This window comes from Natrix helvetica (assembly GCF_964273705.1).
Source record: "Natrix helvetica genome assembly, chromosome: 2".
NCBI classification, from domain to species: Eukaryota; Metazoa; Chordata; class Lepidosauria; order Squamata; family Natricidae; genus Natrix; species Natrix helvetica.
In genome coordinates, this window is record NC_138552.1 from 182,353,088 (window position 1) to 182,378,798 (window position 25,711).

General features: G+C 38.4%; 2 protein-coding genes across 4 annotated transcripts in view; one reads left to right on the top strand and one right to left on the bottom strand.

The window, feature by feature from the left end:
* GRIK2 (glutamate ionotropic receptor kainate type subunit 2) overlaps positions 1 to 25,711 on the top strand; it is a 548,779-nt gene that overhangs the window by 123,310 nt on the left and 399,758 nt on the right. The window lies entirely within an intron of this gene.
* LOC309388435 (small nuclear ribonucleoprotein Sm D1-like) lies at positions 16,733 to 17,773 on the bottom strand. The gene has a single exon (XM_081945735.1). It carries the CDS (start codon positions 17,599 to 17,601, stop codon positions 17,242 to 17,244), a length of 360 nt encoding a protein of 119 aa, XP_081801861.1. The 5' UTR covers positions 17,602 to 17,773; the 3' UTR covers positions 16,733 to 17,241.

A 25,711-nucleotide genomic window follows, 5' to 3' on the forward strand; every position in this document is an offset into this window, starting at 1 on the left:
CATATGCATATATACATATTTCATACATGAACTAGGAAAAAAATAAAGATTTGAGCTACTATATTACAAGAGAATTCAGGGCATAGTTTCTACATATTTGAGATGAAACATATTGAGATGAAACCCATGGACATGAATGCACATGTATAGATAAATGTATTTGTCCTGCTCCTGTTTCATTGGAAAAGGGTGTTTATTATGACTGACTAATAGCAAGCCTGTGATTTTATGTATAAATCAGCCAACACTGCCTTTTATTGTTTGTTTGTGTATTACCAAGATGTCTAACCCACATAGAGTCTTCTGACTGTGAGATGGACAGCATGTACATAAAACAAACCAAGGAATAAATAAATTGCTGCTCCATTCCAGTCTAGCTCTGAGAAGAACCTTTAAAACTTTTCTACACCATTTTTTATAGCTTATATTTGTTTTAATTTTGATTTCTATCTTCAATTCAATTTCAATTTATTTGTGCTTCTAGACCGCCCCCTCTTCCAGAAGGGACTCGGGGCGGTGTACAGTCCATAGAGAATATCACAAAAATACAATAAAAAATTAAATATGTACAGTTTGGAGGAGGTTAAAATGCAATTAAAAGAACTGTACAAAGCTGAATAAATATATTTTTTTAAAATCCCTAAAACAGACACAACAGATTAAAAAACCCTAAAATAACCAGATAATAATACATTTGCCAGGAGGGACAGTTGTAATTATGCCAGGCCTGCTAATCGGAACAGGTGAGTCTTCAATTTTTGCCGGAATCTTGTCTTCCTCTTGAAAGGCAGAAGTCATCTACCTTCCTTAAGCTCCCAAGCAATATTAATTTTAAAAAGTAGGATTATCAGTTCCTGGTATTCCTTAACGCCATGTCACCTTTGTAGCATATGTTGCTCTTAATGCAGTCTGAAAAGTATGGGCCTGCAGTATCTTAATAATATTAGTCTATCTTTAGAAACTGGCATGTTCGGGTTTGTTTAGAACGCTTCAAAGATAGATCTGTCATGGTAGATGAGAGAGAACTGTGGTTTTGATAGGCTTTCACAGGGAAGTTTTGATCAAAGGGAAGTCCTGACGTTGAGATAAAAGTATATTTGCGTATGTGTGTATATCAGATTGTCAAACTAGAAACTCTAGCCTATATTAACATTTAACTTGAAAGAAATGTGGTAAGGTTCCTAAAGCAGTGATGAGTTCATTAGTGGACTCTTTCATTAATTCTTATCCAGTGCAATGTCTACATACTGAAAGAGAAGTCAATGAGAAAGAACTGACTTACAGCCAAAGAATATCCTTCATCTATAGGAATATGCGCTTGTTTTAGATGTTAAGAGTTGTAAACCGAGCTAAGCAATTTCTGTCTGTATGCTTTGCCACTATGATCTCTGAATTGTGTAGAGAATACCTGTAGGATTGAGCTTTCAGGCAAACCACCATCTTTTACAAAACCATTTGTGTATATATACTCATTCATTTTTTTATCGAAGTGAGCAAATAATATTAAAATAAGCTTATCAGGTTGTTTAGATAGGTGGCAAAGCCTACTTCAACATTGTGTGTAGCCTCCTAAGTCCACGAGACACACTTTTTTGTCCCCCAAAAGTGGGTGGAAATGTCTGTGCGTCTTATGGAGCGAATATTGCATCACAGAGCAGGCTGTGGCAGTGGGGAGAAGGGAGTTGGTGTGGCGACAATGACAGGCAGCAGTGGAGAATGGCCTGTCACTGCCTCCACCTACCACCACCCTTCGTCACCATTCACCACCGCCGCCTATTGAAGGTTGGATTGGCCTCCTAGAATACTGCCAATCAGCTGTTCCAGCTGTTCCAGCAGGGATCACTGCCACCTATTGCTGCTGCCATCTGTTGCTGCTGCCACCATTTGCCCCTGCTGTTTGCCATGTGAATGGCAGCAGCAGCAACAAGTGGCGGTGAATGGCGGTGGAAGTCCTGGCCATCTGGAATAGCTGATCGGTGGTATTCCAGGAGCCCGATCCAACCGCTGATAGGTGGCAGCAGTGGTGGCAAGCGACAGTGGTGAATGATGGTGGTGAGTGGCGATAGCGGCAATAGGTGGTGACGGTGATAGTCAGTGGTGATAATCAGGGAATGCTAGTGAAGGCTCCAGTGTTCCCCGGCAGAGGCAACAGACACAGAGGAGGCAGCAATAGCACTGTTTCTGGTCAGCCAGCTGCTGATTGGTGGGACTACGGGAGGCCAGGATCTAGCTGTCACTCAGCTGAACCAGTGGTGGGCGCAATCGAGTGCAGCCCTGACAAGTCACGTGCTGGGGCTGGGAATCAGAGGCAGATTTTTTGTTTTCTTGTTTTCCTGCTCAAAAGCTATGTGCATCTTATGGTCTGGAGCATCTTATGGAGCAAAAAATATGATACTAATATATGGATTCAAAGTGCTCTTAAGATGAAAAAAAAAACAGACCCTAATGATGGGGAAACAACCTTTGAACAAAAAATGATCATCACTGACTGTAATTGCTACTGATCACTAGGAGTTCCTATGCAACCAGTTTCATTCTTTCAGGGATTTGTCAGGCACAAGTACTCTCCATATGCTCAAACATTTTACCAAGATTTGAACTTGCAGATACAAATGCATTTATCTTACCTGTGCATTCCTGTTGAGTGATATTAAAAGCCAATGGGATTTTTTTCCCCTATAGGAAGAATATATGGCTTAGTTGTGAGATATCTTGTTTTGGGGTTTTTTCCCCTTTTCCATTGCCTCTGGATATTCTCCTTCTTACATTTGCATAGCAATATCTGTAGTCCAAGGTTGGCAATGTAGGACCATGAGCTACATCCTGCTTTCATCCTTCTGTTTATCCTCATTTCTCAACTCATTTTTCTGATTCCCCTAGAGATTAAATCACTAGTTTTTGGCAGCTAAATGCAAGTTTTGACAGTATCATTTTTGTTGTTCTTGCTGAAAATAAACTTTAATGGGCCTATTTTGCATTAATTTTCTCCTGAAACTTCCAGAAATAGGCTAAGCATTTCAATTAATTTCCCTCTGATAGCATCATGGTATCATCCTATGCTCTCAAAGAAACAGTTTGAAGAATTCTAGCATATAAATTCAGTATTCCCTTCCCCGTTCGATCAATACGTTGATACTGCTGTAAGCTCGTTAAGACTCCACGTAATCCCATCTTTCTTTATAATTGTGTTGTTAGCTGTCATTTAGATAGATGATCTGTCAATTAAAAGAAAGTGCCCTGTTATGAAGAATAGGGTGCCAAGAACTACTCTATCTGAGTTGCAAAAATGCAGGCAACCTTTAGATGACAACAAAGTGATACATAACATGCAAAATCTTCACTGCATCTAGTTGACTATTGGAGTTATGCCAGGAAGATTTGAAAGGTTTTTGCTCTAAATTAACTAGATGATTTCAAGCTCCTTGCTATTTTTAACACTTTTTCTTTTATTTCCTTTTTCTCTGAAACTGTGAAGTGCTTATGGTTGTGTTTATTAATGCATCTGGTCATTGTACAATGTTCTCCATTCACATTCATTTCCAGAACACAAAAGCAAAATAAGTGTAGCTGTTCAAAATACATAATACTAAAATTGGGGGGATAAACCCAACATTTCCCCCCATAACTTTGTCCAGAATTGAATTAACTGCACATATTACCTGTAATTTTTCAGTATTAATGCTATTTTTTTTAAAAAAAGATTCTGGATTAATTATTGTCCTTCGGGAGAGGGTGCGGCTAAGAAATAAATATTTATTATTATTATTATTGTGTGCGTGTGTGTGTGTGTGTGTGTGTTGTTACAAGTGGATCTGATATTTAGTTTTGTATCCTTGTTGCATACTAGATTTGGAAGGTCCCATTTCTATGAATACACCATAATAGTTACAATATACATATACAGTATGTACACACACACATACACACACACACAAACACACGTTTGTGTGTATATATGTTTGTAAACATGTACAATATATGCGTACGTATATGTGTATTCTGTTTTATGTTATGTTATTATGTTAATTATGTTATATTATGTTATGTCTGTGCATACGCAAGCAAAGGGGCACACACAGACATTTTTATACATGTAATGTGTTTGTAGGCATGGACTTTCTAAATCTATTATGTGTGTTATAAAAATGGATCTTACTAGCAATCAGCTTGTCATTGGCATAGCAACAAGGATACAAATCAAAATATCATGCTCACTTGTCACAAAATGAGCATATTTCATCTCCTCTGTAGTAATGACTGTACAGAAAAAAATAAAGATAAAGATAAAAATAAAGATGCATTTTGGAAGCTGCTGATCTTTTAGAGATGGATCCTGGAAATATTGCCATAAGCTGCTTTCAGACATTATTGAGTTTTAGATTATGATTTCCTGTATATTTACTTGGCAAAACATCTTTATTGAAGCCTGTTCTCTCCTAAACATAGTATGTACAAAATCCTGACTGACAGCTAATCAAACATATTTTTAGAGTAATGTAATTTTTGATTGACTAACAGAATGGAGTTTTAATTCTACAGTTCAGATTAGATTTAATTCTTGGTGGTTAGGATATCAAACAAGGAGAGGGTTCACCCAGTCAAAGAACTGATTTGTTTTATCTCAGAGGTCTCATCTGCTTAGACAAGTGAAAAGAGGTCTCCCATAGCCTGTAGATCAGGGATGTCAAACTCAAGGCCCGTGGGGTGCTTGGATCTGGCCCATGGGGCTGCCCTGGAAACAGCAAAGGACCGGCCCGCGGTGCCTCGGCCAGTGAAAATGGAGCTCTAGAAGGCCACATGTGGCCGTCCCCAGCTCCATTTTCACTGCCAGAGGGTTGCAGGAGGCTGTCACAGCTGAAAATGGAGCTTGGGAGCCTGTTTCTGCTGGCGGAGTGCTACCCAAGCGCCCCCGACACAAGTGACGTCAAGCTGGCCATACCCACCCCGCCCCCCCAAGGTCAAACACAACCCTGTGTTTGACACTCCTGCTATAGAAGCTGACATGACTATTCCTTTCCGATGGATATTGTATCACAAGAAGTGTGGCATATTGTAATTAAGAAAAAAGACACACACAAGACCTCCTTGCAGAAAATTTTTTATCACTTCATTGCGATAATTCTCTTTCAATCATACCAGCAAGGTTCATGAAAATTGGTAAAATAGATGCAATCTGGATACATCTTTTATTTGTGTAGTGATAAAATTCAACGCAACCTAGAGATTAACTCTAGGAAAAAGAATTCCCAAGATCATGCCTAATGTACATGTTTTGTGAAGAGAGAGAGAAAAACAGATGGAGAAATGTGTGCACACACATCTGTCTTTAATCTCTGATAAAGTGTTGGCTACTTTTCATTTGTTACTACTCATTTATAGCACTCATGCCACAAAGCTACTTTCAGACAGGTGAATGCTAGTGTCTCTTTTTTAAAATTCCATTAATAGTTTGAATTGCCCTAAGAAATCTGGTGATGGATGTTGATGGGATGGAGGTGAGGCAGAGCTGCATGTTGTCAATAAGACATTAATTTAGGGAAAGCCCCGCAGGGATATTTGGAATTAGTCATAAATTATATGATCAGTTATCATTTATATGAGACCAGACCATCTTCTTGGCACCTGTTATCCATCTTGTATTTTATTGCTGAGATGGCTATATACAAATCAGAATTAGGATGCATACTGCATATAACATATGGTATGTATGCATGTTTTTCTTTGTGTATACATATAGTAATTATTTAGGGCTGAACTCCGCACCATTTAGTGTATTATGAAATACACACTTCTGGTTGTGACATGGGAAACAGCTCACAAAGAAAACAACTAAGGAAGGTATGTGCAATAAAATTAAATTATGAAAGTAATTGTTCCATAAGTCAATTAACATTTAAGTGAGCAACTGTTGATGTTGCCATGGTATTGAGTTCAAAATACAATATAGTCATGTCTCTCACCATCAAACACCCACAAAGATTCATTTCTATATTTCTTTATAAGTAGGTGTATGCAAATCTGTGTGCATTTCAAGCTCAAGATGTGTTTAAACTAACACTTCATAAATGTAACCAGATACTGTAGTTGTATTAGGAAATTATAATGGTGCTAAAAAGTCCATTTTTAAAAAGTATTTTAATAGGTAAATATTGGTATTGAGGGGAATAAGAAAGGAAGAAGCAATCTACTATACATTAAGTTTGAAAAATTTAGATGCAAATTGAAAGACGTTTATTAGGTTTAGGAATAAAAATTAAGTCTGGATGCAGAGGTCTGAATCATAGAAACGTAGGGCTGGGAGGGATCTTGGAAATCTTCTAGTCCAACCCCATGCTCAAGGCAAAATACCTTATACCATCCAGGTTAAATTGTTGTCCAGTCTATTTTTGAAAACCTCCAGTGATGGAGCACCTACAACCTCTGGAAGAAAGCTGTCCCTCTGATTAATTGACCTGGAATTATGGAGTAACAGCAACTAGAGATTGTAAATAAACAAGAGGAATAGAAACTTCTACAACTAGAGTAATTAGAATTCAAAGGAAGCTGATGTTACAGTGAAGTCGGGATGAGGAACCTCCAAAGTGTTGCCCCAAGGAAAAAATAGATAGAAACAAAACTTAGAAGTCTTTGGAGGGTGTCGTATGTCTTTGAGGAGAGATAGATGTATAGAATGAATCCAACCTGACAAAAGGGTCATTGCTACAAAAAAGAAGAAAGAGTCTCAAAGATTCACCTCAAGAGATAAGGTAATTAGGACCAGATCTGGGTATTCCCCCCCCTCTCTACAGGTGGGAAGCAAAGATAAAAGGAAAGTAAACACCAAAAGTTGAAAGAAGCAAAGTCTTCCCTACAACAGTGCGCTTGGCAGCAAACAGAGAGGAAGGAGAGCTTTGAGGAGGCTTAATTTGGTGAAGTCTCAGCCAATAACAGGGAGAAAGGCTGGCAGACTAACCAGTAAGGAAAGAGCCCAATAGACTGGCTGATAGGTTGTGACTTGGGATGGATTAGGTCAGACTTGCCAGGAAGGGAGAAATCTAATCCAAAAGACACTATCAAGCAAGGAGGAGGGAATCCAAGAGTGAGCAAATTGCTTCAAGAGATTGGCACACTCAATTTTTGCTTTTAGAGTATTTTTTCAAAAGGGTGGAAATTTAGTTTCTTACTTGTGTGTTTTTAAAATACATGCTTTTAAGTCTGCTGAAATTGCAGTCAGTGGAGAAGGAAAAATAGCTGGGGTGGGTGGGGATGGAGTGACTCTGAACGTAAATGTTTTTAGAGTAGAGGAGAAAAAGGAACAGCTACCTCAGTAGGAGAAAAGGGGATTATTCAACAAGTTTCATAGTATAGTTTAAAGTTGTTCTTATATCTGTATCTGTTCATTTGTAAATCAGGATTTTTTATTGTTTGCAATGTAATGTTCATAAGAGAGTTGTTTTTTATTGGATTTCCCAAGAGGGGTAGGGAAATGATCAATCAAGATCTCTCACTGGGTGTAGGCCAGGTGTCGTTCATAGTAAATTGCAAGGTCCCAGTTTAGGATGCTTGAAGAGAAACCAGCTTCTTGTAGACCATGGTTGTCAAACTCGATTATATCATGTGACGTATCGTGACGTATTGTGATGTATCATGACATTTTTTGCCTTGTGGAGCCAGAGTGGGTGTGGCCTGTGCATGACGCAACTGGCCCATGGGCCACCAGTTTGACACTGTGAGCTATTACTTTAGTTCTGAACGTACTTTGCTTATATAACCATTATGTTGAAGCAGAAGTTGATTTGTAATGTAGAGATTAGATTATCAATTTATTTTTTAGGCGATCAATTGATTAAGAGAGAAAAAGAGAAAGCACAGGAAGCCCCGTTAGGTTAGAAATGTTTAAACTATGATCAAGTAAGCCTTTTTGGTCACATGTATATCTCTACCAAACCTATTGGCCTTCTGGGAAGCACTTAAGATCTGGTTTATTACCTAGGCATGGGGGTTCAGAAAACAATGAAGCCTGTTGATTTGTCATAAGTTTTTTTTTTAAAAAACTGTCTTTTCTTTTACCTTGGACTGTATGTTGTGTGTGTTTTTATAGTTATTTATATTGTTGCTTTAATCTTAAATCCTGTTCAATGCCCATTTAGGTGACAATAGCAGGCAAATAATAATAGTATTATTATTTATTTATTAGATTTATAGGCCATCCATCATTTTTAGATATGACTCGGGATGGGTGGGAGTTTATAATAATAATTAGTAACTGGAGGCAGCAGAAAAGGAGAAAAAGAACGGGAGAAAATCTGAAAATACAAAGACCTGCAAGAAGAAGAAGTAGAACAACTGTGCCAACAGAAAGTAAAGATGGCACCAATAGTGACAGGCTCCCTGGGTGGAATCCCCAAACAACTGGAACACCATTTGAACACCATTAGCATTGACCAAATCACCATCAGTCATTTGCAAAAGGCCGCTTTACTTGGAACAGCTTACTACATCCTGCGATGGCATCTTTAACACCATCTGAGAATATCTACCTATCCCAAGTCTTGGGACGGCCTCAATAGGTGGATAAAATGTCAAATCGAGACTAAATTTGTGGCTGACTGCAACAAACCATATTAATAAGCAACCAAACTCAGAGAGCACCAAGGACTCTGCAGTCCAACTTTGAGCTAAGTATATTCACTTTAATTAGAATAACAATAATAATAGTGGCATCACTGCCCCTAAATCTAGAACGAGCTCTAGCATCTACCTCATTTTAGAATATAGCTATTAAGGTCAGTCATAATGTTAATTCACCAATTTTAATTATGATTTTTTTTGAGCAATGAACAATAACTTGGCTTATGTGTTGCACAAATTCACTCATCAGCTCGTTTGCATGTTACCTTGTGCTTAAAGCAAACTTATGGCTTAACATTCTGTATAAATGTAGAATATCCATTCTGTATATATATATATTTATTCACTATCTTTGCACACATCATTTCCCAATTACTATAAACAGATAATTAACTTTTTTTTAGCTTAAGAGAATATTAAAAGTCAAACAAAAGTGTTTAAATATCACATACATTTGTCTGCCCCAAACTGGTTTAATATTAAATGGCACTTGTTATTTTATTTTTTAAAAATATATCTTTACTTAAAAGTTGTCTTAGGAAATCTTCCTATTCCATCACTTATTGCCACCTAACCAACTGTATAAAACCTGTTTTTTCTTTCAATGGAATATTTCATGATTTTTGTAAATGATCAGTTTGTTTTATCTTTATCTTGCCCTTTAAAACCACAAAACTTCACTTACTTTATCTGTCCAAATCCTGCTCCCTTGAAAATGATCAAAACCTTCCCTTGTGCAGGTGACAAAAAAGACTGTTTGATCATAGTTTGAATATTTCTAACCCAACAGAGCTTCCCGTGCCTTTTCTTTTTTCCTTTAATCATCTGCCTGACAAAAATATAAGAGAATTCTTTCCCCAATTTTAATGATTCTGTATTTTGTTCAGTGCATGGGGAAATCAGTTATTAAGATATTTACTGTTATGATTGACAGACCTGAGTTAAATGCATTTATTTCAAAATGTCATTACTGGGTGGGGAATCACTTAGAATATTTGGGGTAGTCGCTTTGTGTCTGCCCAAATGAAAATAATTACTTGGCTCCCAGCAATTCTGTGCTGGGCGAGTAATTGTAAGCATAAAATCCATTTTTTTGAAAAAAATAATTCCTGAATCTGTTTCCTTCCTTCCTTCCTCCCTCCTTCTAATTATTTTTGGTTTTGGAGAGAAGCAAAACGTGGTTACACTTTTTCCCTGACAAGAAACAATGATTTTACCAAGCCTTTGCCAAATTTACCCTATGGTTTGGTCTAAGTCTAGCATGTTTGAAAGAACTGAGAATATTTCCCTTTATTTTAAATATAATGACTCTGTCTCTTTATTTACACACAGAATTTTTTCTGATATTATTGTATGGTATAACTGTCTCTAAGTGATAGATATTATTTGAAAGCATAGTTTGTATTTATTAGCGTGTTAAATGTGGCTTTTGATCAAGATCTCAGAAAGCAAACCTGATGAAAGTCTACATAAAAGTAACTATATTGAATTAGAAAGGGCTTATTTCTCTATAAATGCATGTATCTGGAATCTCTCACACACTCAAACTTGTGTATAGGCCCCTTTCCAAAGATATATGCATAACATTGTGATATATGGATTGAAGAGAGTAGGACACTCTGCTCAAGATCAGCTTGTTTGTTTCTTACAAATAATGTAATTGCTGAAAATCTGTTTCTGTTGCATAAAACAAGCAGGTGGATTCATGCCTTACAGTAATACACTGAACCCTACACAATTAAAGGGTACATTTTTCTGGCTGTAATGTATACTCTATTTCAGTTTACAATTTTCAGCTGGTGTTACAATAGATTGCCTTGGGTTTTCTCATGTGTCAAAACAGTTATGGCTAAATGCTGGGTTTTTATGTAATCTTATTTTCATGTTCTCTTATGTGTAACGGAGTACACTCTGTGTCCTGTAAAATGTTTTTGAATTATATGTGAATTTTTAAATCTTAGAAAATATCTTTCAGCCTGGGGAGGTAGAGCTTTATAAAGCAGAATTTTCTAGTACTGATAGTGGTATACAAGACTCTTTTTCTCAGGAGATCACTTCCGGTCCCTGCAGGCGACAGACATTTCATCTGCCGCTTGTCTTCTCGGTGGGCTCCTTTTGGAGCACAGGAGACCTTGGAGGGGTCTCCTGTCTTAGGGGCAGCTTGCTGGAGCCCCCCAGACTCGGTGGCAGCTGGCAGGGTTTTTTCCAGCTTTGCCCCAGGAGCCGGGGAGCAGAAGGGGAGGGTGTGCTTGCCTCTTTGCCTAATGGATTCCGGAGGAAACAAGTTACATCCAAGGAAACATGGCTGAACTGTTGGCTGTGGAGGATCCTTCCTAATCTCTTCAATTATTGATAACGGATAAGCAGCAGGCTATCATAAGTTTTTGTTCAATCTATTTTAAGCCGAAGATTGGAGGGGGGAGTATTTTCCCTTCTAACCCCCCCTTTGACAAAGCGGCATTAAAACTTCCTCTCTCCACTCCGGAATGTAGAGAGAACAAAGGCTGACTTGTCACCTGAATTAACTATGTGAGAAAGACTAAAGTTACAGTTGCAATAGTGTTTGCCGAGCTGCTTTAAAAAAAAAGAAAAAACTAAAATCTTTGCTCTTCTCCCTGCGGAAATGAGGGGTCGAAATGGCTCCCCTTCGCTCTCGTTACTGTACCTACAAACGAAGTTTGCTTTTTGAAACCACCCTGGGGAAAAAAGACATGATTTCTGGCATTTTTTAATACCTCCCCTGAAGGCGCTCCGGACCTCTTCTGCTTCGTGGATCTTCCGGATTGGATTTATTGGGTTTTTTCCTTCTTGTTGTACCTCTGTGTCTTGGAAGAGTGAAGGAGAATTGACTCTTTACTTTCGGATTTGCCTGCTGCCTTGGACCTGCCCGGCTGTGCACCCTGGCGACGCCATTTTCTTTGCATAAGATTTACCACCTCTGAACGTAGACAATGGGACCGAAGAAACCCCCAACGGGCAAGTCATTTTCTGCCCTGGTTTCGGCGGCTTCCAGTCCAAGTACCCAGCAGCCAAATATTACTTCTTTGCTCCAAACAGAAGCTGCTGGAGAGAGTTCAAAAGAATTATCTGTCAACCAAATGTTCCAGGAAATTATGAGAGGTCAAAATGAACTGAGGAAGGAAGTGGCAGACCTCAAAAATGAACTCAGAGGGCTACAACATAATACAGCAGAGAATAAACAGAGAATTGTAGTACTTGAGGGCACAGCTGGAATGGAAGAAAGAGTCAAGGAGGTCTGAAAGGACAACTTAGAACTGGAAAATTTTATGGCCAAAATAGAAATGGAAAGAATGTCTTTTTTTCTCAGGTTCCAGAGGGACCTTTAAGATACCAAGACAAAGAGATTACCATTCTAAAGCAAATTCCAAAAAAGATCAGAGAAAAAAGGAGGAAATACACCTCCTTATCAAAGAAATTATATAATGGAGGAATTTGGTTCAGATGGTTAATGCCAGAAGTAATGTTGATTTTCTGGGAGGGAAGTCGAGTTAGAATTAAGACAGTGGACGAGGCAGAGGCCTTCATTAAAAACATTTCTCTCTCCCAGAAGACAAAGATAGCAGAGGTGGGGGGAAAAGCAGCAAAGTACAAGATATGGAAAGAGGGGGGCATGGCCCCACCTGGAAGCAGAGAGGAGGAGGCAATATCGAAAAGGCTCAGGTCACAAAACATCTGAAATATTACTGTAATTGTTTATATACTAGAAAGGGACAAAGAAAGAGTTGATTGAACATGTTGTTGACACAAAGTAAGAACTCTGTTTATGCTATCCTTTACATGTTATTTTTAAAATTGTAAAAGTGTGAGATTGGGGGGGGGGATTTCTACTGCCAGCATGGAAGCTACTAAATTTTTTAATGTACCCTACTACCCTTTTCCCATAAATGTTTTTTAAAACCAATAAAACTTTTTACAAAAAAAGACTCTTCTTCTCTAAGCCCTCCCAGCAAACCACAAATATTTTGTACAGACATAATTATTCCTAAGCTTTGAGTAAAGGTGTTGCCAAAATAACTTAGACTCATATTTTGTGTCATTACTATCTAAGTATAGCATATTAAATTTTTATTGTTTCAGCAAGATGTTGCTATAAGATTTCTTAATTAATAAATTAATATTTTTGTTGAAATATTCCAATATGAAGTGAAGACAAACAGTATAATTGTTAGTGCAGGTGACATTTTAAGATGGCATTGTGGTTTGTTCTTGTCCCATGCCACTTTCCTGAATTCCACAGTTGCATTTTAGAATTACAACAGCACAGCACAGACAAAAGATGAAAATGATTTTGAACAGCCTGGCATCCCTTTGCTGAATATTGTATTGCTCATTAAATTTCAGATATCCAGATCAGCACCAGGAGATTTGATAAGTATGAAGAAAACGTGAACAAAATCCATGATTCAGAAACACAGTTACTTATGTTTTTAACTTTGGAATATTTGCTTGCATCCATTCTTTCCCAGCCAAGGTTAATCTGAAAAACCGAGGCAAACTGGATGCATAAACCCTGACTTGTAAAGCTATTATAGCGTATTTGACCGAATAACCCTTACAATTTATGTAGCATTTATGGCATTTTTATGTCATTTTTCTATTGCAACTATATGGATTTCTGAAGAATGAATACAAAGTTCGGTTGTATTACAGAGAAAATACATACAATACTTGTTGGCAAAAAACAATCCTACCAAATCTAATGTCAGGTTTTAATGTTGTTGTTTTTTTTAAATCAAGCTGCCAGGGATTTTTTTAAGACACTTAGCTACATTGTCTTGGCTATCTTGTTTTAAATAATTTCATCAAATATGCGGTATTCCATATAATATATACATTGTTCCGAGGACTGCTCATCGCTGACAGCATTGACCAAATGTACTTATTTAGAAGGGATGCTCCTGTCTCCTCTACATGTATTTCATTGGGGTGAAAAGTGCTATAAAAATATTATTGGACTAACCTAACCTGTAACTTTTTAAATAAATAAACACAATGCAAGAAATGGCAGAAATCTATATGCTATTTCTAAATTGATAGCATTTGTATTCTTTGGTGTCCCTGAAAAATAAGTGAAGTCTTATAGTGAATCCTTTCCTAAGTTAACATGCATTAAAATTTAATTTTAAGGAGGACTGCATTTAAATTAAAGGTTCTAGTCAGAGGTGGGTTTCACATAATTTTACCACTGGTTTGCCGTGCACTGAAACTGTGAATATGTGCATGCACGCTCGCTTCATGAGCTTGCGCACCTTCCATACATACACTTTGCTTGCGTATGCGGCTTACAAGCATGCGTGCAGCTTAGAAAACATGGCTAACTAGAATGGCGTAGAACCATGGTGGGTGGGTAGATGGGCGGGTGGGCGGGGGCAGGAGTAAGTCGCTACTACCCATAAACCTGAACTGGTCTGAACCGACTGAATACCACCATTTGTTCTAGTGTTGCTTAGCTTCAGTAATTTTAAGCTGTGTGGACTAAACTCCCAGAATTCCCTAACTGGGCTCCCCAAATTCAAATAATGGAATTCTAGGCTGTTATAAATATTTACTTTAAGCCACACTACATCTCTCCAGAGGTTATGAATGCTTTCCGAGTACCCCTCTCCTTTTACCTGTGAGGAACTATTTGGGCCTCTCTTTAGGGATGGGTGATTCAGGGCTAATGGCTGTGGAGAAAAAGTCCCTCATTGCCTCAGGCCTGCTTTTTAGGTGGCTGCTTCACTTTGAGAGTAGTGTTGTTTGTGTGGACGACTCTAAAGGATGAGCTGAAGATGTTGTAGATACAGTCTGCTGTGCTAAGGCCAGATGGAGAAAGGGCTTGTGATTGTTCTTTCTTCAAGACCTGCTAATTCTATCTGAATGCCTTTCCCCTCCCTCAAACATTCTGTTTTTGTGCCATGCTAAAAAAACAACCCAAAAACCTTGTAGTATTGCTCCATCCTGAAGTAGCCTGATAAGCAATGGAAAATAAATAAACCTGGGAAGCTTTCCAGCTATACTTGGCACTTCGAGCTCCTTTCTTCCTGTACTTATGACTTGTGTGCTGCCTAAAGGGCTTGAATCCTGAGGCACCAATAGAAAGCTTCAAGCCTAAAATCTATTGTGTTGCAAAGCCAATCCAGATATTACTATGAACAATTGTTCTTGGGTTTAACTAGAGAACTAATAGATACCTGTCTGGTCCTGTTGAACTTCTGCTTGTGAAATAATTCATTGTCTGAGAAACATATTTGGGAAGGATGATAATGATGATGATGATGCAGTTTGGTCTCCTTGTTCCAGCACATCTTGTCCAGGGGTGAAATCCAGCAGGTTCTGATAGGTTCTGAAGAACCAGTAGCAAACATTTTGAGTAGTCCAGTAGCGGAAATTTTGAGTAGTTTGGAGAACCGCCAAATGCCACCTCTGGCTAGCCCCAGAGTGGAGTGGGAATGGAGATTTTGCAGCATCCTTCCCTGGAATGGGGTGGAAATGGAGATTTTGCAGTATCATTCCCCTGCCATGCCCACCAAGTCACGCCCATCAAGCCACACCATGCCGACCAAGCCATGCCCACAAAACCGGTAGTAAAAAAAAATTGAATTTCAGCCCTGTCGTGTTCCCCAACGTTCTATGTAATCTGACCACCAATGCATTTGACCACAGAATTAGATTTTGCCTGCATTTTTCTTTCTTTCTTGTCCATACTCTGGCTACTTCATTGGCTTCAAATGCTACTGGCCCCTGAAACACCTGGGTTCATGGTAAAGTGTTTAGGTTCAATTACTGGCTGATCACCTTGTCCCTGTTTCTGCTGTGGTTATCACCTCTTCTGATTCCTTTCACATAACAAAGGCAACTGCAGGTACATCTGTTTCAGATACTTTACTGAAGAAGGTTTTTCTTTTATTGCAGAAGAAAGAAATGGAAATGCTAGCAGGCATCACAGGGATATGTTTAATCAGTACAGATACTGAATACTGGACTAAATGGACCTTTGGCACAGCTCTTTTGTCTTTATATGTCATTTTAGTTTATTTGCATAAAAAAGTGCAAGTGCTGAAATGAAATACAGACAATGCTCAGTCGTACCAGAATGCTAAGTGCCAAAATTCACTGAGGTTAAAAAAAATCTAGATCAGTTTACATTCTGTGGAAATCAGTTATACTTCCATTAAACTGACAGTGCTCTTGTAAATCATGAAAGCCTATCACTCAATTTTCCATGAAACTGTGACAGATCTATAACACAGAGTAGTAACTTAGAAAATGTGCAACTTGCATTAAGATCCTGGTCTTCAGATTTCACCCTACAGTAGCCATTTTCTCTTTGGGAAGTTTGCCAGTGGAGGGATGTATTGGCATCATAGAGCTGTGGTGGTGCAGTGGTTAAAAAAATAAACCTCATCTTGTCCCTGAAGATCCAAGTGAGAAGGAAGAAAAATTTGTTAATCTCTGTATAAAAGTCTATGGAGATTCTCAGTCATCCAGTCATGGTTGTCCCAAAGGTACTTTTTCAAGAGGCAACTGGACTTTCTGGCTTTTAATACAATAATACAATAGTAGAGTTGGAAGGGACCTTGGAGACCTTCTAGTCCAACCCCCTGCCTAGGCAGGAAACCCTATACCATTTCTGACAGATGGCTATCCAACATCTTCTTAAAGACTTCCAGTGTTGGGGCATTCACAACTTCTGGAGGCAAGCTGTTCCACTGATTAATTGTTCTAACTGTCAGGAAATTTCTCCTCAGTTCTAAGTTGCTTCTCTCCTTGATTAGTTTCCACCCATTGCTTCTTGTTCTACCCTCAGGTGCCTTGGAGAGTAGTTTGACTCCCTCTTCTTTGTGGCAACCCCTGAGATATTGGAACACTGCTATCATGTCTCCCCTAGTCCTTCTTTCTCTTAAGCTAAACATACCCAGTTCCTGCAACCGTTCTTCATATGTTTTAGTCTCCAGTCTCCTAATCATCTTTGTTGCTCTTTTCTGCACTCTTTCTAGAGTCTCCACATCTTTTTTACATCGTGGCGACCAGAACGGAATGCAGTATTCCAAGTGTGGCCTTACCAAGGCATTATAAAGTGGTATTAACACTTCACGTGATCTTGATTCTATCCCTCTGGTTTTTTTTTCTGTGTTCAAGTTTTTATTGCTTTTAAGACAAAGAGACTACAGTCAAATGTTTTTGTTTCCCAATTCCACTCTTCAAAAAAATTCCAAAATATGATCATCCTTGCTTACAAATTATTTTGTTCTGAAACCATTTGAAATTACAATGGTGCTGGGGAAAAAACTTTACAAGCAATGTCCACACTACATATACAAAGCATTCTCTCAGGCACAAGTGCCATTATGGTCAGCAGAGATTGCATTGTACATGACCTGTTATCTTCCCCCCTCTATTTAATTAGAATTAAATAATTCTAATTAATGTTAGAATTAAACATTTCTATTTAAGTTTTGGCCATCAAAGTTAAAGATAATACAAGTGTAATCAGGGGTTTCATGTAATGTATGAATGCAGAACTTGAACTTAGTGACACATTCTCCACATTTGTTTATTAAAACTGACATAAAACCTGTTAAAAAAACCCACTTGTTTGGGGCTTTTTAAAATAACAGATATAAAAAATTATCGTCTTGGACCCCCTCTTCCTCTTCCACGCCCTCTTCCACGCCCTCTTCCTCTTCCACGTCCTCTACCTGCAACTGCCTCCCTTTTTGGGGATTTGACTTTTGGTTCAACATCTACCAGCAATGTATCAAGAGGTAAACTGTCCGGGAGAATAAAATATCTGATATTATTGCCTCGAATGCTCAATGTCTCCAACTGGACAGGTTCTCTATTCTTCAAAGTCATCTTTACAGCTTTAAGATGGGTATTCATGCTGACATCCACTCCTGTAATGGTTCCATGTACCTGAGTCCCATTTTTCAGTTCAATGGTGACAGTTTCATGACTAAGTTTCATAAGAAATCGCACGAGTTTCATGGTGAAAAGGCAACGGGGGTAACTCGAAGTGGCTAAAGCAGATACAGAGGCCTCCCCGAGGGTGAGAAGCCAAAAGGAATAATGAAAAAATTGAGCTAGGCGCAGCCACCTCAAACTAGGCCGCTTCCGTTACTCACGAAAGGAAGCAACTGGCGCGCTTCTGAGCGAGTGCTGAATCTGATTCTATCTCTCTGTTGATGCAGCCTAGAACTGTGTTGGCTTTTTTGGCAGCTGCTGCACACTGCTGGCTCATATTTAAATGGTTGTCCACTAGGACTCCAAGATCCCAATCACAGTTACTACTGTTGAGCACGGTACCACCTATACTGTACCTGTGCATTTTATTTTTCTTGCCTAAATGTAGAACCTTACTCTTTTCACCATTGAATTTCATTTTATTAGATAGTGCCCAATGTTCAAGTTTGTCAAGATCCTTCTGTATCTTAAGCCTATCTTCTGGAGTGTTGGCTATTCCTGCCAGCTTGGTGTCATCTGCAAATTTGATGAGTTCCCCATTTATTCCCTCATCCAAATCATTGATGAAGGTGTTGAAGAGTACTGGGCCTAAAACAGAGCCTTGGGGTATTCCACTGCATACTTCTTTGAAGATATTTTACTTCTCATCCAAGAAGCTTCTTGAGCTCTCAGTATACAATGAATGCAAAAGTTTGGAATTTCTGAATATTTAGAATTCTGTTTCTGAAGTGTAATAAATTATTATATCATGCAATCTGATGAATCTAGTCCCTGAATAATCATATAATGCAAAACTAATAATATAGCCATTATGTATTAATTGTTATGATGTGACTACGCAAATGCTAGTAACTTGCTGCTTGCAATTATGGAATGTTACTGAATTTTGCTCCTGACCAATTGCATATAGCATGACTTCTAATTTTATTGAGAAGGAAAGTTTTAAAACATTAACACACCCCAGATGATTCATCCAATTTTGTCCTTCTTCCTCAAATGAAGAGAACTTCTAAAAGTAGTTATCTTTAAAACATGCCCCTGATATTTTTATATTCATGTCACTTTTGGGTTTATTTACATATGCATAGATCCAGCTAAGTGTCTGTAACTATAGATGGTCTTCAACTTATGCCAGTCATTTAGTGACCATTCAAAGTCCCAAAGGTGCTTTTTCAAGAGGCAACTGGACTTTGTGATTTTAATTTAAAAACACTTTGCTTTTCATCTAAGAAGCTTCTTCAGCTCTGGGTGGATGGTGGGGAATAGAAGGATTCTTCAGAGCTGAAGAAGCTTCTCGGATAAGAAGCAAAACTTCTTCAAAGAAAAACCACAAAGTCCAGTTGCCTCTTGAAAAAGGACCTATGGGACAACCATGAACTGGATGACTGAGAATATCCATAGACTTATGACCTAATCCTGAAGTTCCAACAGCCCCTTCTCCCATGGTTACATAACTGCATTTTGGGCACTTGGCAACCAGCAATCAACCATTTTCAGCCATTGGCAGCATCCTACGATCACATGACTATGTTTTACTATGTTTTTGTACAAAACTAATGTTTACTTCCAGTTTGAATAAAAATGCCCCATAGCAAACAATGGGTTTACTTAATTACCATGAAATCACTTAATTACCATAGTGATTCCCAAAAAGGTCATAAAATTGGTCATGTGATGACGTTCTTTGCAACCATAACAACTTATAACCAGAATGGGCAGGCTCCATTACATTTGTAATTTGTGGACTACCTGTAACTAACATTGCCTATAAAACTTCAACAAGGTTGGAGATGGTTATCTAATTAGAAGTCCATCAGGAAATACCAGAGTTGTAGCATGGGAGTTCGAAATGCTACATGCTGGCTAATGCTGGTTAATGCTACAATTAAAAAAAAAAGGAGCTAAAGAAACCAAGCCTCTGCTTTGTCATTCTAATTATAAGTGATTATTTATTATTCATTTGAAAAGCTCATCAGTGTAGCTGAATAGCATAGGAGCTAGTCAATGCTACTGTTTGAGTGGAACCTTCAAGAGAAATGGTCTTGCCCAACGGAATGAAATTTCTGTCTAAACTAAAAAACACTGTACACTTACACCAATAATGGTATTCACACAGTGATCCTCATTAACATTGGCGAGATATGCAGCTGAACTGACAAACCATGAAAGGCTGAAATCAGCATCAAGTAGTTTATTCTTAATGGATTTGGCATGTTCTTCTGTGAGAAAGAAACTGTGTGTGCTCTACTGACACTGATCTAATTAATTTCTAATCAGGAGTGGTGCCAATTGCTTGACATAATTTAGGGCAGAGCCAACTATAGGGGGATGCATGTTTACCGAGCCACATAAGGCCAGGCTCTTCTTTGGTAAGAGGACTAGCCCCTTTACCTTTATCCGGTCTAGATGAAACATGGGTTTTAAGCAATTTTTCAGTGAAGTCAACAAAATGCTGCTAAGGTTTCAGTCCATGCAGTCCAACTGAAAATAATGGGCCCTGAAAACAAATTTTTCATCAAAATATGAAAGTATTACTTACAAGGATTCTCGTCATTCTCAAACCATACAGCAAATGAGAGCTTGACGTGGATTTTTTGTTTTGTTTTGTCTTGGTGTCTTACAAAAACTGCCACATTGCAAACAATGGGTTCACTTAACGATGTGGCATTTGTTTAACGACTAATGCAAGAAAGCTCATAAAATCAGTTATGGTCATGGGACGACCTCTTTTAAAACATTTTGACTTACAATTACATTTGCAAGTTGTGGATTACCATTATTATTATAGCAAATCAGAGTGTGTAAAATTCCATGGTAAATGTTTAAGAGCAGGGCAGGTGCCATTACAGTGACATCTAATTTTTTAAAAAGTTACTAATGATAATAAAGCTTATAATAAGTTTTATAAGTGCATTTTGTGTTTTAGATAGAATTCCAAAAATATGTTCTGTCTTCTGTATGATTATATTTTTCTTGTTGATAATCATCTTTGGAAAGAAAGAGGGAGAAAAGCATCAGAATATGAAGCACAGGGGTTGCATTGTGCATAAGGGATTGTACACATAATCTCCTACTGTCTCAATTCAGGCCCACTATAGCAATAGCCCTTAGAGTTATATACCTCTTCATAGTGCTTTACAGCCCTCTCTAAGCAGTTTAAATTGTCAGCATATTGCCCCCAACAAGCTCGGTCCTCATTTTACCAACTTTGGAAGGATGGAAGGCTGAATCAACCTCATGTCAACCCTGAAGCGAACCTGGCTGCGGCCATCTTTGTGGCTTCAGGGTTGTCACAAGGCTGAAGAAGGGACAGGGTGTATGTGTGGTGAACAGATAGCTGGAGTTTGTGGTCAAAACAAAAAGTTTTCCTGTGAGAACCAAGGACATTCCAACAGGTGCTGGGGAAAGGAGGAGTAGAGTAACCAAGCAACCGGCCAGCACCTCTATTGGACAATGTGACTGATGACTTGGGGGGGAAGGGGAATTTTCACTTTTTAATTAGATGAAAACCACAGGAATTTCCAGTCGTTTTTCACCAGTTGTGCCATTATGATATATCCAATAAATTGTTCTTTGAGGAATGTACCTGCCTCGGAGTTCTGTTTTCTATAGTGCATTATTTGGAATGCTGACATTTTGAGCCAGTGAGAATAGAATTGTTGAACTGCTTGAAGCCAGCAAGTACTGCATTCTACTCGGACAGGACACCAGAATATTTTAGTTTCCAAATTTATTATTGGTATACAAAGCCAGATTAAGCACATATGAAGGTGTTCAGTAACACTCCAAAGGCAAGATCGAGAAACAAAGAAAATAGGATGTATTAATAATTAGGCAATAAGAAATTACAGCACTATAATGTGATTTGTTACATATCACTATGCTGCATCACATTTGTAAAATCCCAATCCAGAATTTCAGTTAACTAGCTATCTGACCAACTTTCTCTTACATTGATCATTAAGTGTAAAGCTAATTCTAAAAGAAATTGCTAATTAATGGCTGCTGTGCTTAAAATTCTGAGAATGCTCGTGAACTCTATGGTAAAATATTTAGTAATATTAAGATGTCCTAAATTCTTCCACACATTCCATATTTTTAAAAGATGAACAGTGTTTTCTAATATTTTTGTATGATTAGTCTTTTTTGCACTTGTTTTGTTTGTTAACCTGTGGAACAATTGTATCTGTGACAACTACCAGCAAAAATGGTATAGGGAAGTGTTTTGCAATCCTTTGAAATGAAAGATGTTAAGCACAATTATCTGAAGAATAGTAGAATGAGATCATATTTTAGTGTGTGGATATGTCAGGACAATTCATTTCATTTGTTCAAGCTTTTATTTTAAAGCACTTTTTAAACCGCTTTCATTCTGTGGACCCTGCTTTGCTATTTAAATGGATTCATGCTGCTTTTACAAATTTAGGCCTCCACCAGCTGTGCGTATGGATTATATCCTTGGTTACTCTTACATAGATAATGCATTGCCTATTTGCTCTGCTTGATAAGTACCCAGGAATTAAATCTGGAACTAATGTGAAGGGACAGAAGTATGGTTGCAGAATAAGTCGAAGGCTAGGAACTTCATATTTCTTAGATCTTTTAGCTTTTCAATCTCTGCTTATTTAGTGGGTGCATACTGTAAGAATCCTTCTCCTTGACTTTAAACTATCTTAAGTTGCTCCCTCCTAAACTAAGCATTGTTCCAGAGGATTAAGAGGGCTATTCATTTTGAGTAACTGTTGCCTCCCAAGGACTTTCTAGGGAGAGCAGCCAGAGGATACAATAAAGGGAGACAGAAAGTTGGTGTTTCTTTGTTGTCAGTAAGCCTTGGCTGGGTGGTCCTGAAGGATTTGAAGACAGCTAGAATTATGTGGCTGGATTTAAGGCTAAAATAATTCTCAGGAAAACTGGAGCCAGCTTGGGAAAGTTGATAAGTAATGTTTAGTAAATTTCATGACATAACCTTTATGTTTTCTAAGTAATGCTGACTCAGTTCTGATAATTTTATATAATCTTCAATTATTTAAAAGGTAAAGGTAAAGGTTTCCCTCACACATATGTGCTAGTCGTTCCAGACTCTAGGAGGCAGTGCTTATCTCCATTTCAAAGTTGAAGAGCCAGCGCTGTTGGAAGACATCTCCGTGGTCATGTGGCCGGCATGAGTAAATGCCAAAGGCGCATGGAAAGCTTCCCACCAAAGGTGATTCCTATTTTTCTACTTGCATTTTTTACATGCTTTTGAACTGCTAGGTTGGCAGAAACTGGGACAAATAACGGGAGCTCACTGTGTTACACAGCGCTAGGGATTCGAACTGCCGAACTGCCAACCTTTCTGATCGTCTTAGCCACTGAGCCACTATGTCCCTTGTCTATCTACCTATACTTTAATTTATTGATTAAATTTAGAAAGTGATTCCATTCCAGAACACTCCGGGTGGTGTACAATACTAAAGCTAATAGAAACTAAATCATTAAAAAAGAATAATCTGCATCTTGGAAGAAAACACTCTGCTGACATATAAAAAAAGAAACTTGCTGTCCACTCAAAGCCAAGGGCTGTGATATAAAGCCATGTTTTCAAGGAGTTTTCAAAGATAATCAAGATAGGAGCCTTGAAAGAAAGATGAGTTTGACAGAAATAAGTAAGAATTTTTATCTAGAAAACAAGGCTAGTGACTAGACCAAAGCAAGAACATTTGGAAGTGGTTGAGGCAAGGGGTCCCCTAATTCACTGGAGTATAAGGAGGACAAGGAGATACAATGCAATCAGACTTGCAAGATTATTATTTAGCCAATCTCAGTAACACACTTCCGGAAGGTGCCAAAGACCTGGTTCTGGCAGTGGACCTGGGAAACGCACAGTGAGATGAAGCCATTAAATGGCCCGTGTGATGTGTTGTTGCTGGGGAAAGGGGATGGGGTTTTTATTATTTTATTTTTTAATTATATGATTATTCTCTTTTATTAGTTTTATTGTTTTATATATGAGGTTTCTATATTCTTGTAAGCTTCCTTGTAAGGGATGTGATGGCTCGGTGGCTGAGATACTGAGCTTGTCAATCAGAAAGGGTGGCAATTCAGCGGTTCGAATCCCTAGTGCCGCGTAACAGAGTAAGCTCCTGTTACTTGTCCCAGCTTCTGCCAACCTAGCAGTTCGAAAGCATGTAAAAATGCAAATAGAAAAATAGGGACCACCTTTGGTGGGAAGGTAATAGCGTTCCATGCACCTTTGGTGTTTAGTCATGCCAGCTACATGATCACGGAGACGTCTTTGGAGAGCGCTGGCTCTTTGGCTTTGAAATGAAGATGAGCACTGCCCCCTAGAGTCAGGAATGAGTAGCACATATGTGCGAGGGGAACCTTTACCTTTACCTTTAAGCTGCCTTGAGTCACCATGTGCAAATAGGTGGCAATATAAATTTCCTAAAATAAATAAATTAAAATAGTTTTGACTTTTTCATGGAGCTGATTTCCTTTTCTGGTCTATCTAATGGAGCTGATAATGAAAGCATAGAAAGCAAGTTGGCTGGGGAATTCTGAAACACTTATCTCCTAAAAGATTCTCACAAAGCACATATTTTAAAGTTGCCTAGGTTGGGAAACAATATTCTACATTTTCTTAAACAAGTAACATGAACACATATTAAGTCTCCCTCCCTCCCCCTCCTCCTCCTCTCCTCTGCCTTCTTCCTTCTCCTGCCCCTCCTTCCTCCTCCTGATTTATAAGATTCTAATTCCATTCAATAGGGGAGAGCTCTCCCTCCCTCCCTCCCTCCCTCCCTCCCCCCTCTCTCTCTGCATGTATATAAAATACACATACACACACACACACATTCAAGACTGTTAGCTGCAGGAACTACATTTGATCATTATTATCTCCATTCTTTTGAACAAACCTCTAGTAAGAAACTTTCCACAGTATCAGCACAAAACATCAGTGCAAACTGTAGATACAGCAAATGGCAGTTTTCCAATGTTTACTTAAAACTAGCAGCAGTTTTTTTTTTAAAAAAAACCTACAAACTTTTTAAATTCTCTGAAAAGCCAGCACCGACAAAGCTTTGTGTGCTCCTCTGGGGAGGATGTTCTAAAGAAGTTTGTGTCTTCTTCCATATCTCCTTGCATTTTGTGTTCTTTTTACATGAATGTCCTTGTCATCTGAGGTCAAGTAGAGAGGCAAAGAGGGAAGGAGTGAAGGGTACTTTCAATTATGATGTCCTGCTGTCAAACTCCTTCCCTAGAGACGCTTGCCTGATGCCTGCTCTGGTGTTTTTAGATGGCCTGAAAAGGCCCTTTGTTTTCCTAGGCTTTTAATCTCCAACATAGTTTTGTTTCTGCTCTGCTTATTTCCACTGCTGATCCTTGCTGCAGTTTTGTTGAATTGAAGTTATATTATGGGCAACAAAAAAAATTATAAACTTTTTTTTTTATTGGAAGATAGCAGAAAAAAATCAAACTGTACCTACAATGTGCCGAAGATTGTTTCCATTTCCTTTTTGCCCTACTGAAATTTTCAGTTAATCTATTATCGGAGGTACAATTGATCTGACACTGAGATTTCATATCTTCACATTGCAAGATCACTATGAGAAGCTCATATGTGCCCACCCCCCCAAAAAAATTGTTGGAGAACCTGAACAGGAAGTGTTTCAGATTCATGTGGTACTGTATAAATTCAGGAATGGAAAAGAAGCCTTAACTGAGGAGAAGCCTCACGTCACCACTGCCATGATAAATCCTCTGTGATATTTAACAGCATCCTTCACTGTGTCTTCTCTTAATTTCTTCCCACAGGTGACTTTAGAGCAGGGGTGTCCAAACTTGGGAACTTTAAGACTTGTGGACTTCAACTCCCAGAATTCCCCAGCCAGCCATGCTGGCTGGGGAATTCTGGGAATTGAAGTCCACAAGTCTTAAAGTTCCCAAGTTTGGACACCCCTGCTTTAGAGATAAGATAGATTTTCACTGTTCTTAGCTTTAGAAATTAATTTGGTGATAGTGCCTCATTTTTATTTTATTTTACATTTTGATCTTCACACATTTCTAAGAGGAATATCCAAAATGCGGTTTTATTTCAGGAAACTTTATGGAATACAACACATCATACTTCTTAGATACCTTCTCTTGCTGA

Coding starts and splice junctions, on each gene's coding strand:
- LOC309388435 (XM_081945735.1), bottom strand. CDS start 17,601: ATGAAACTCGTGCGATTTCTTATGAAACTTAGTCATGAAACTGTCACC.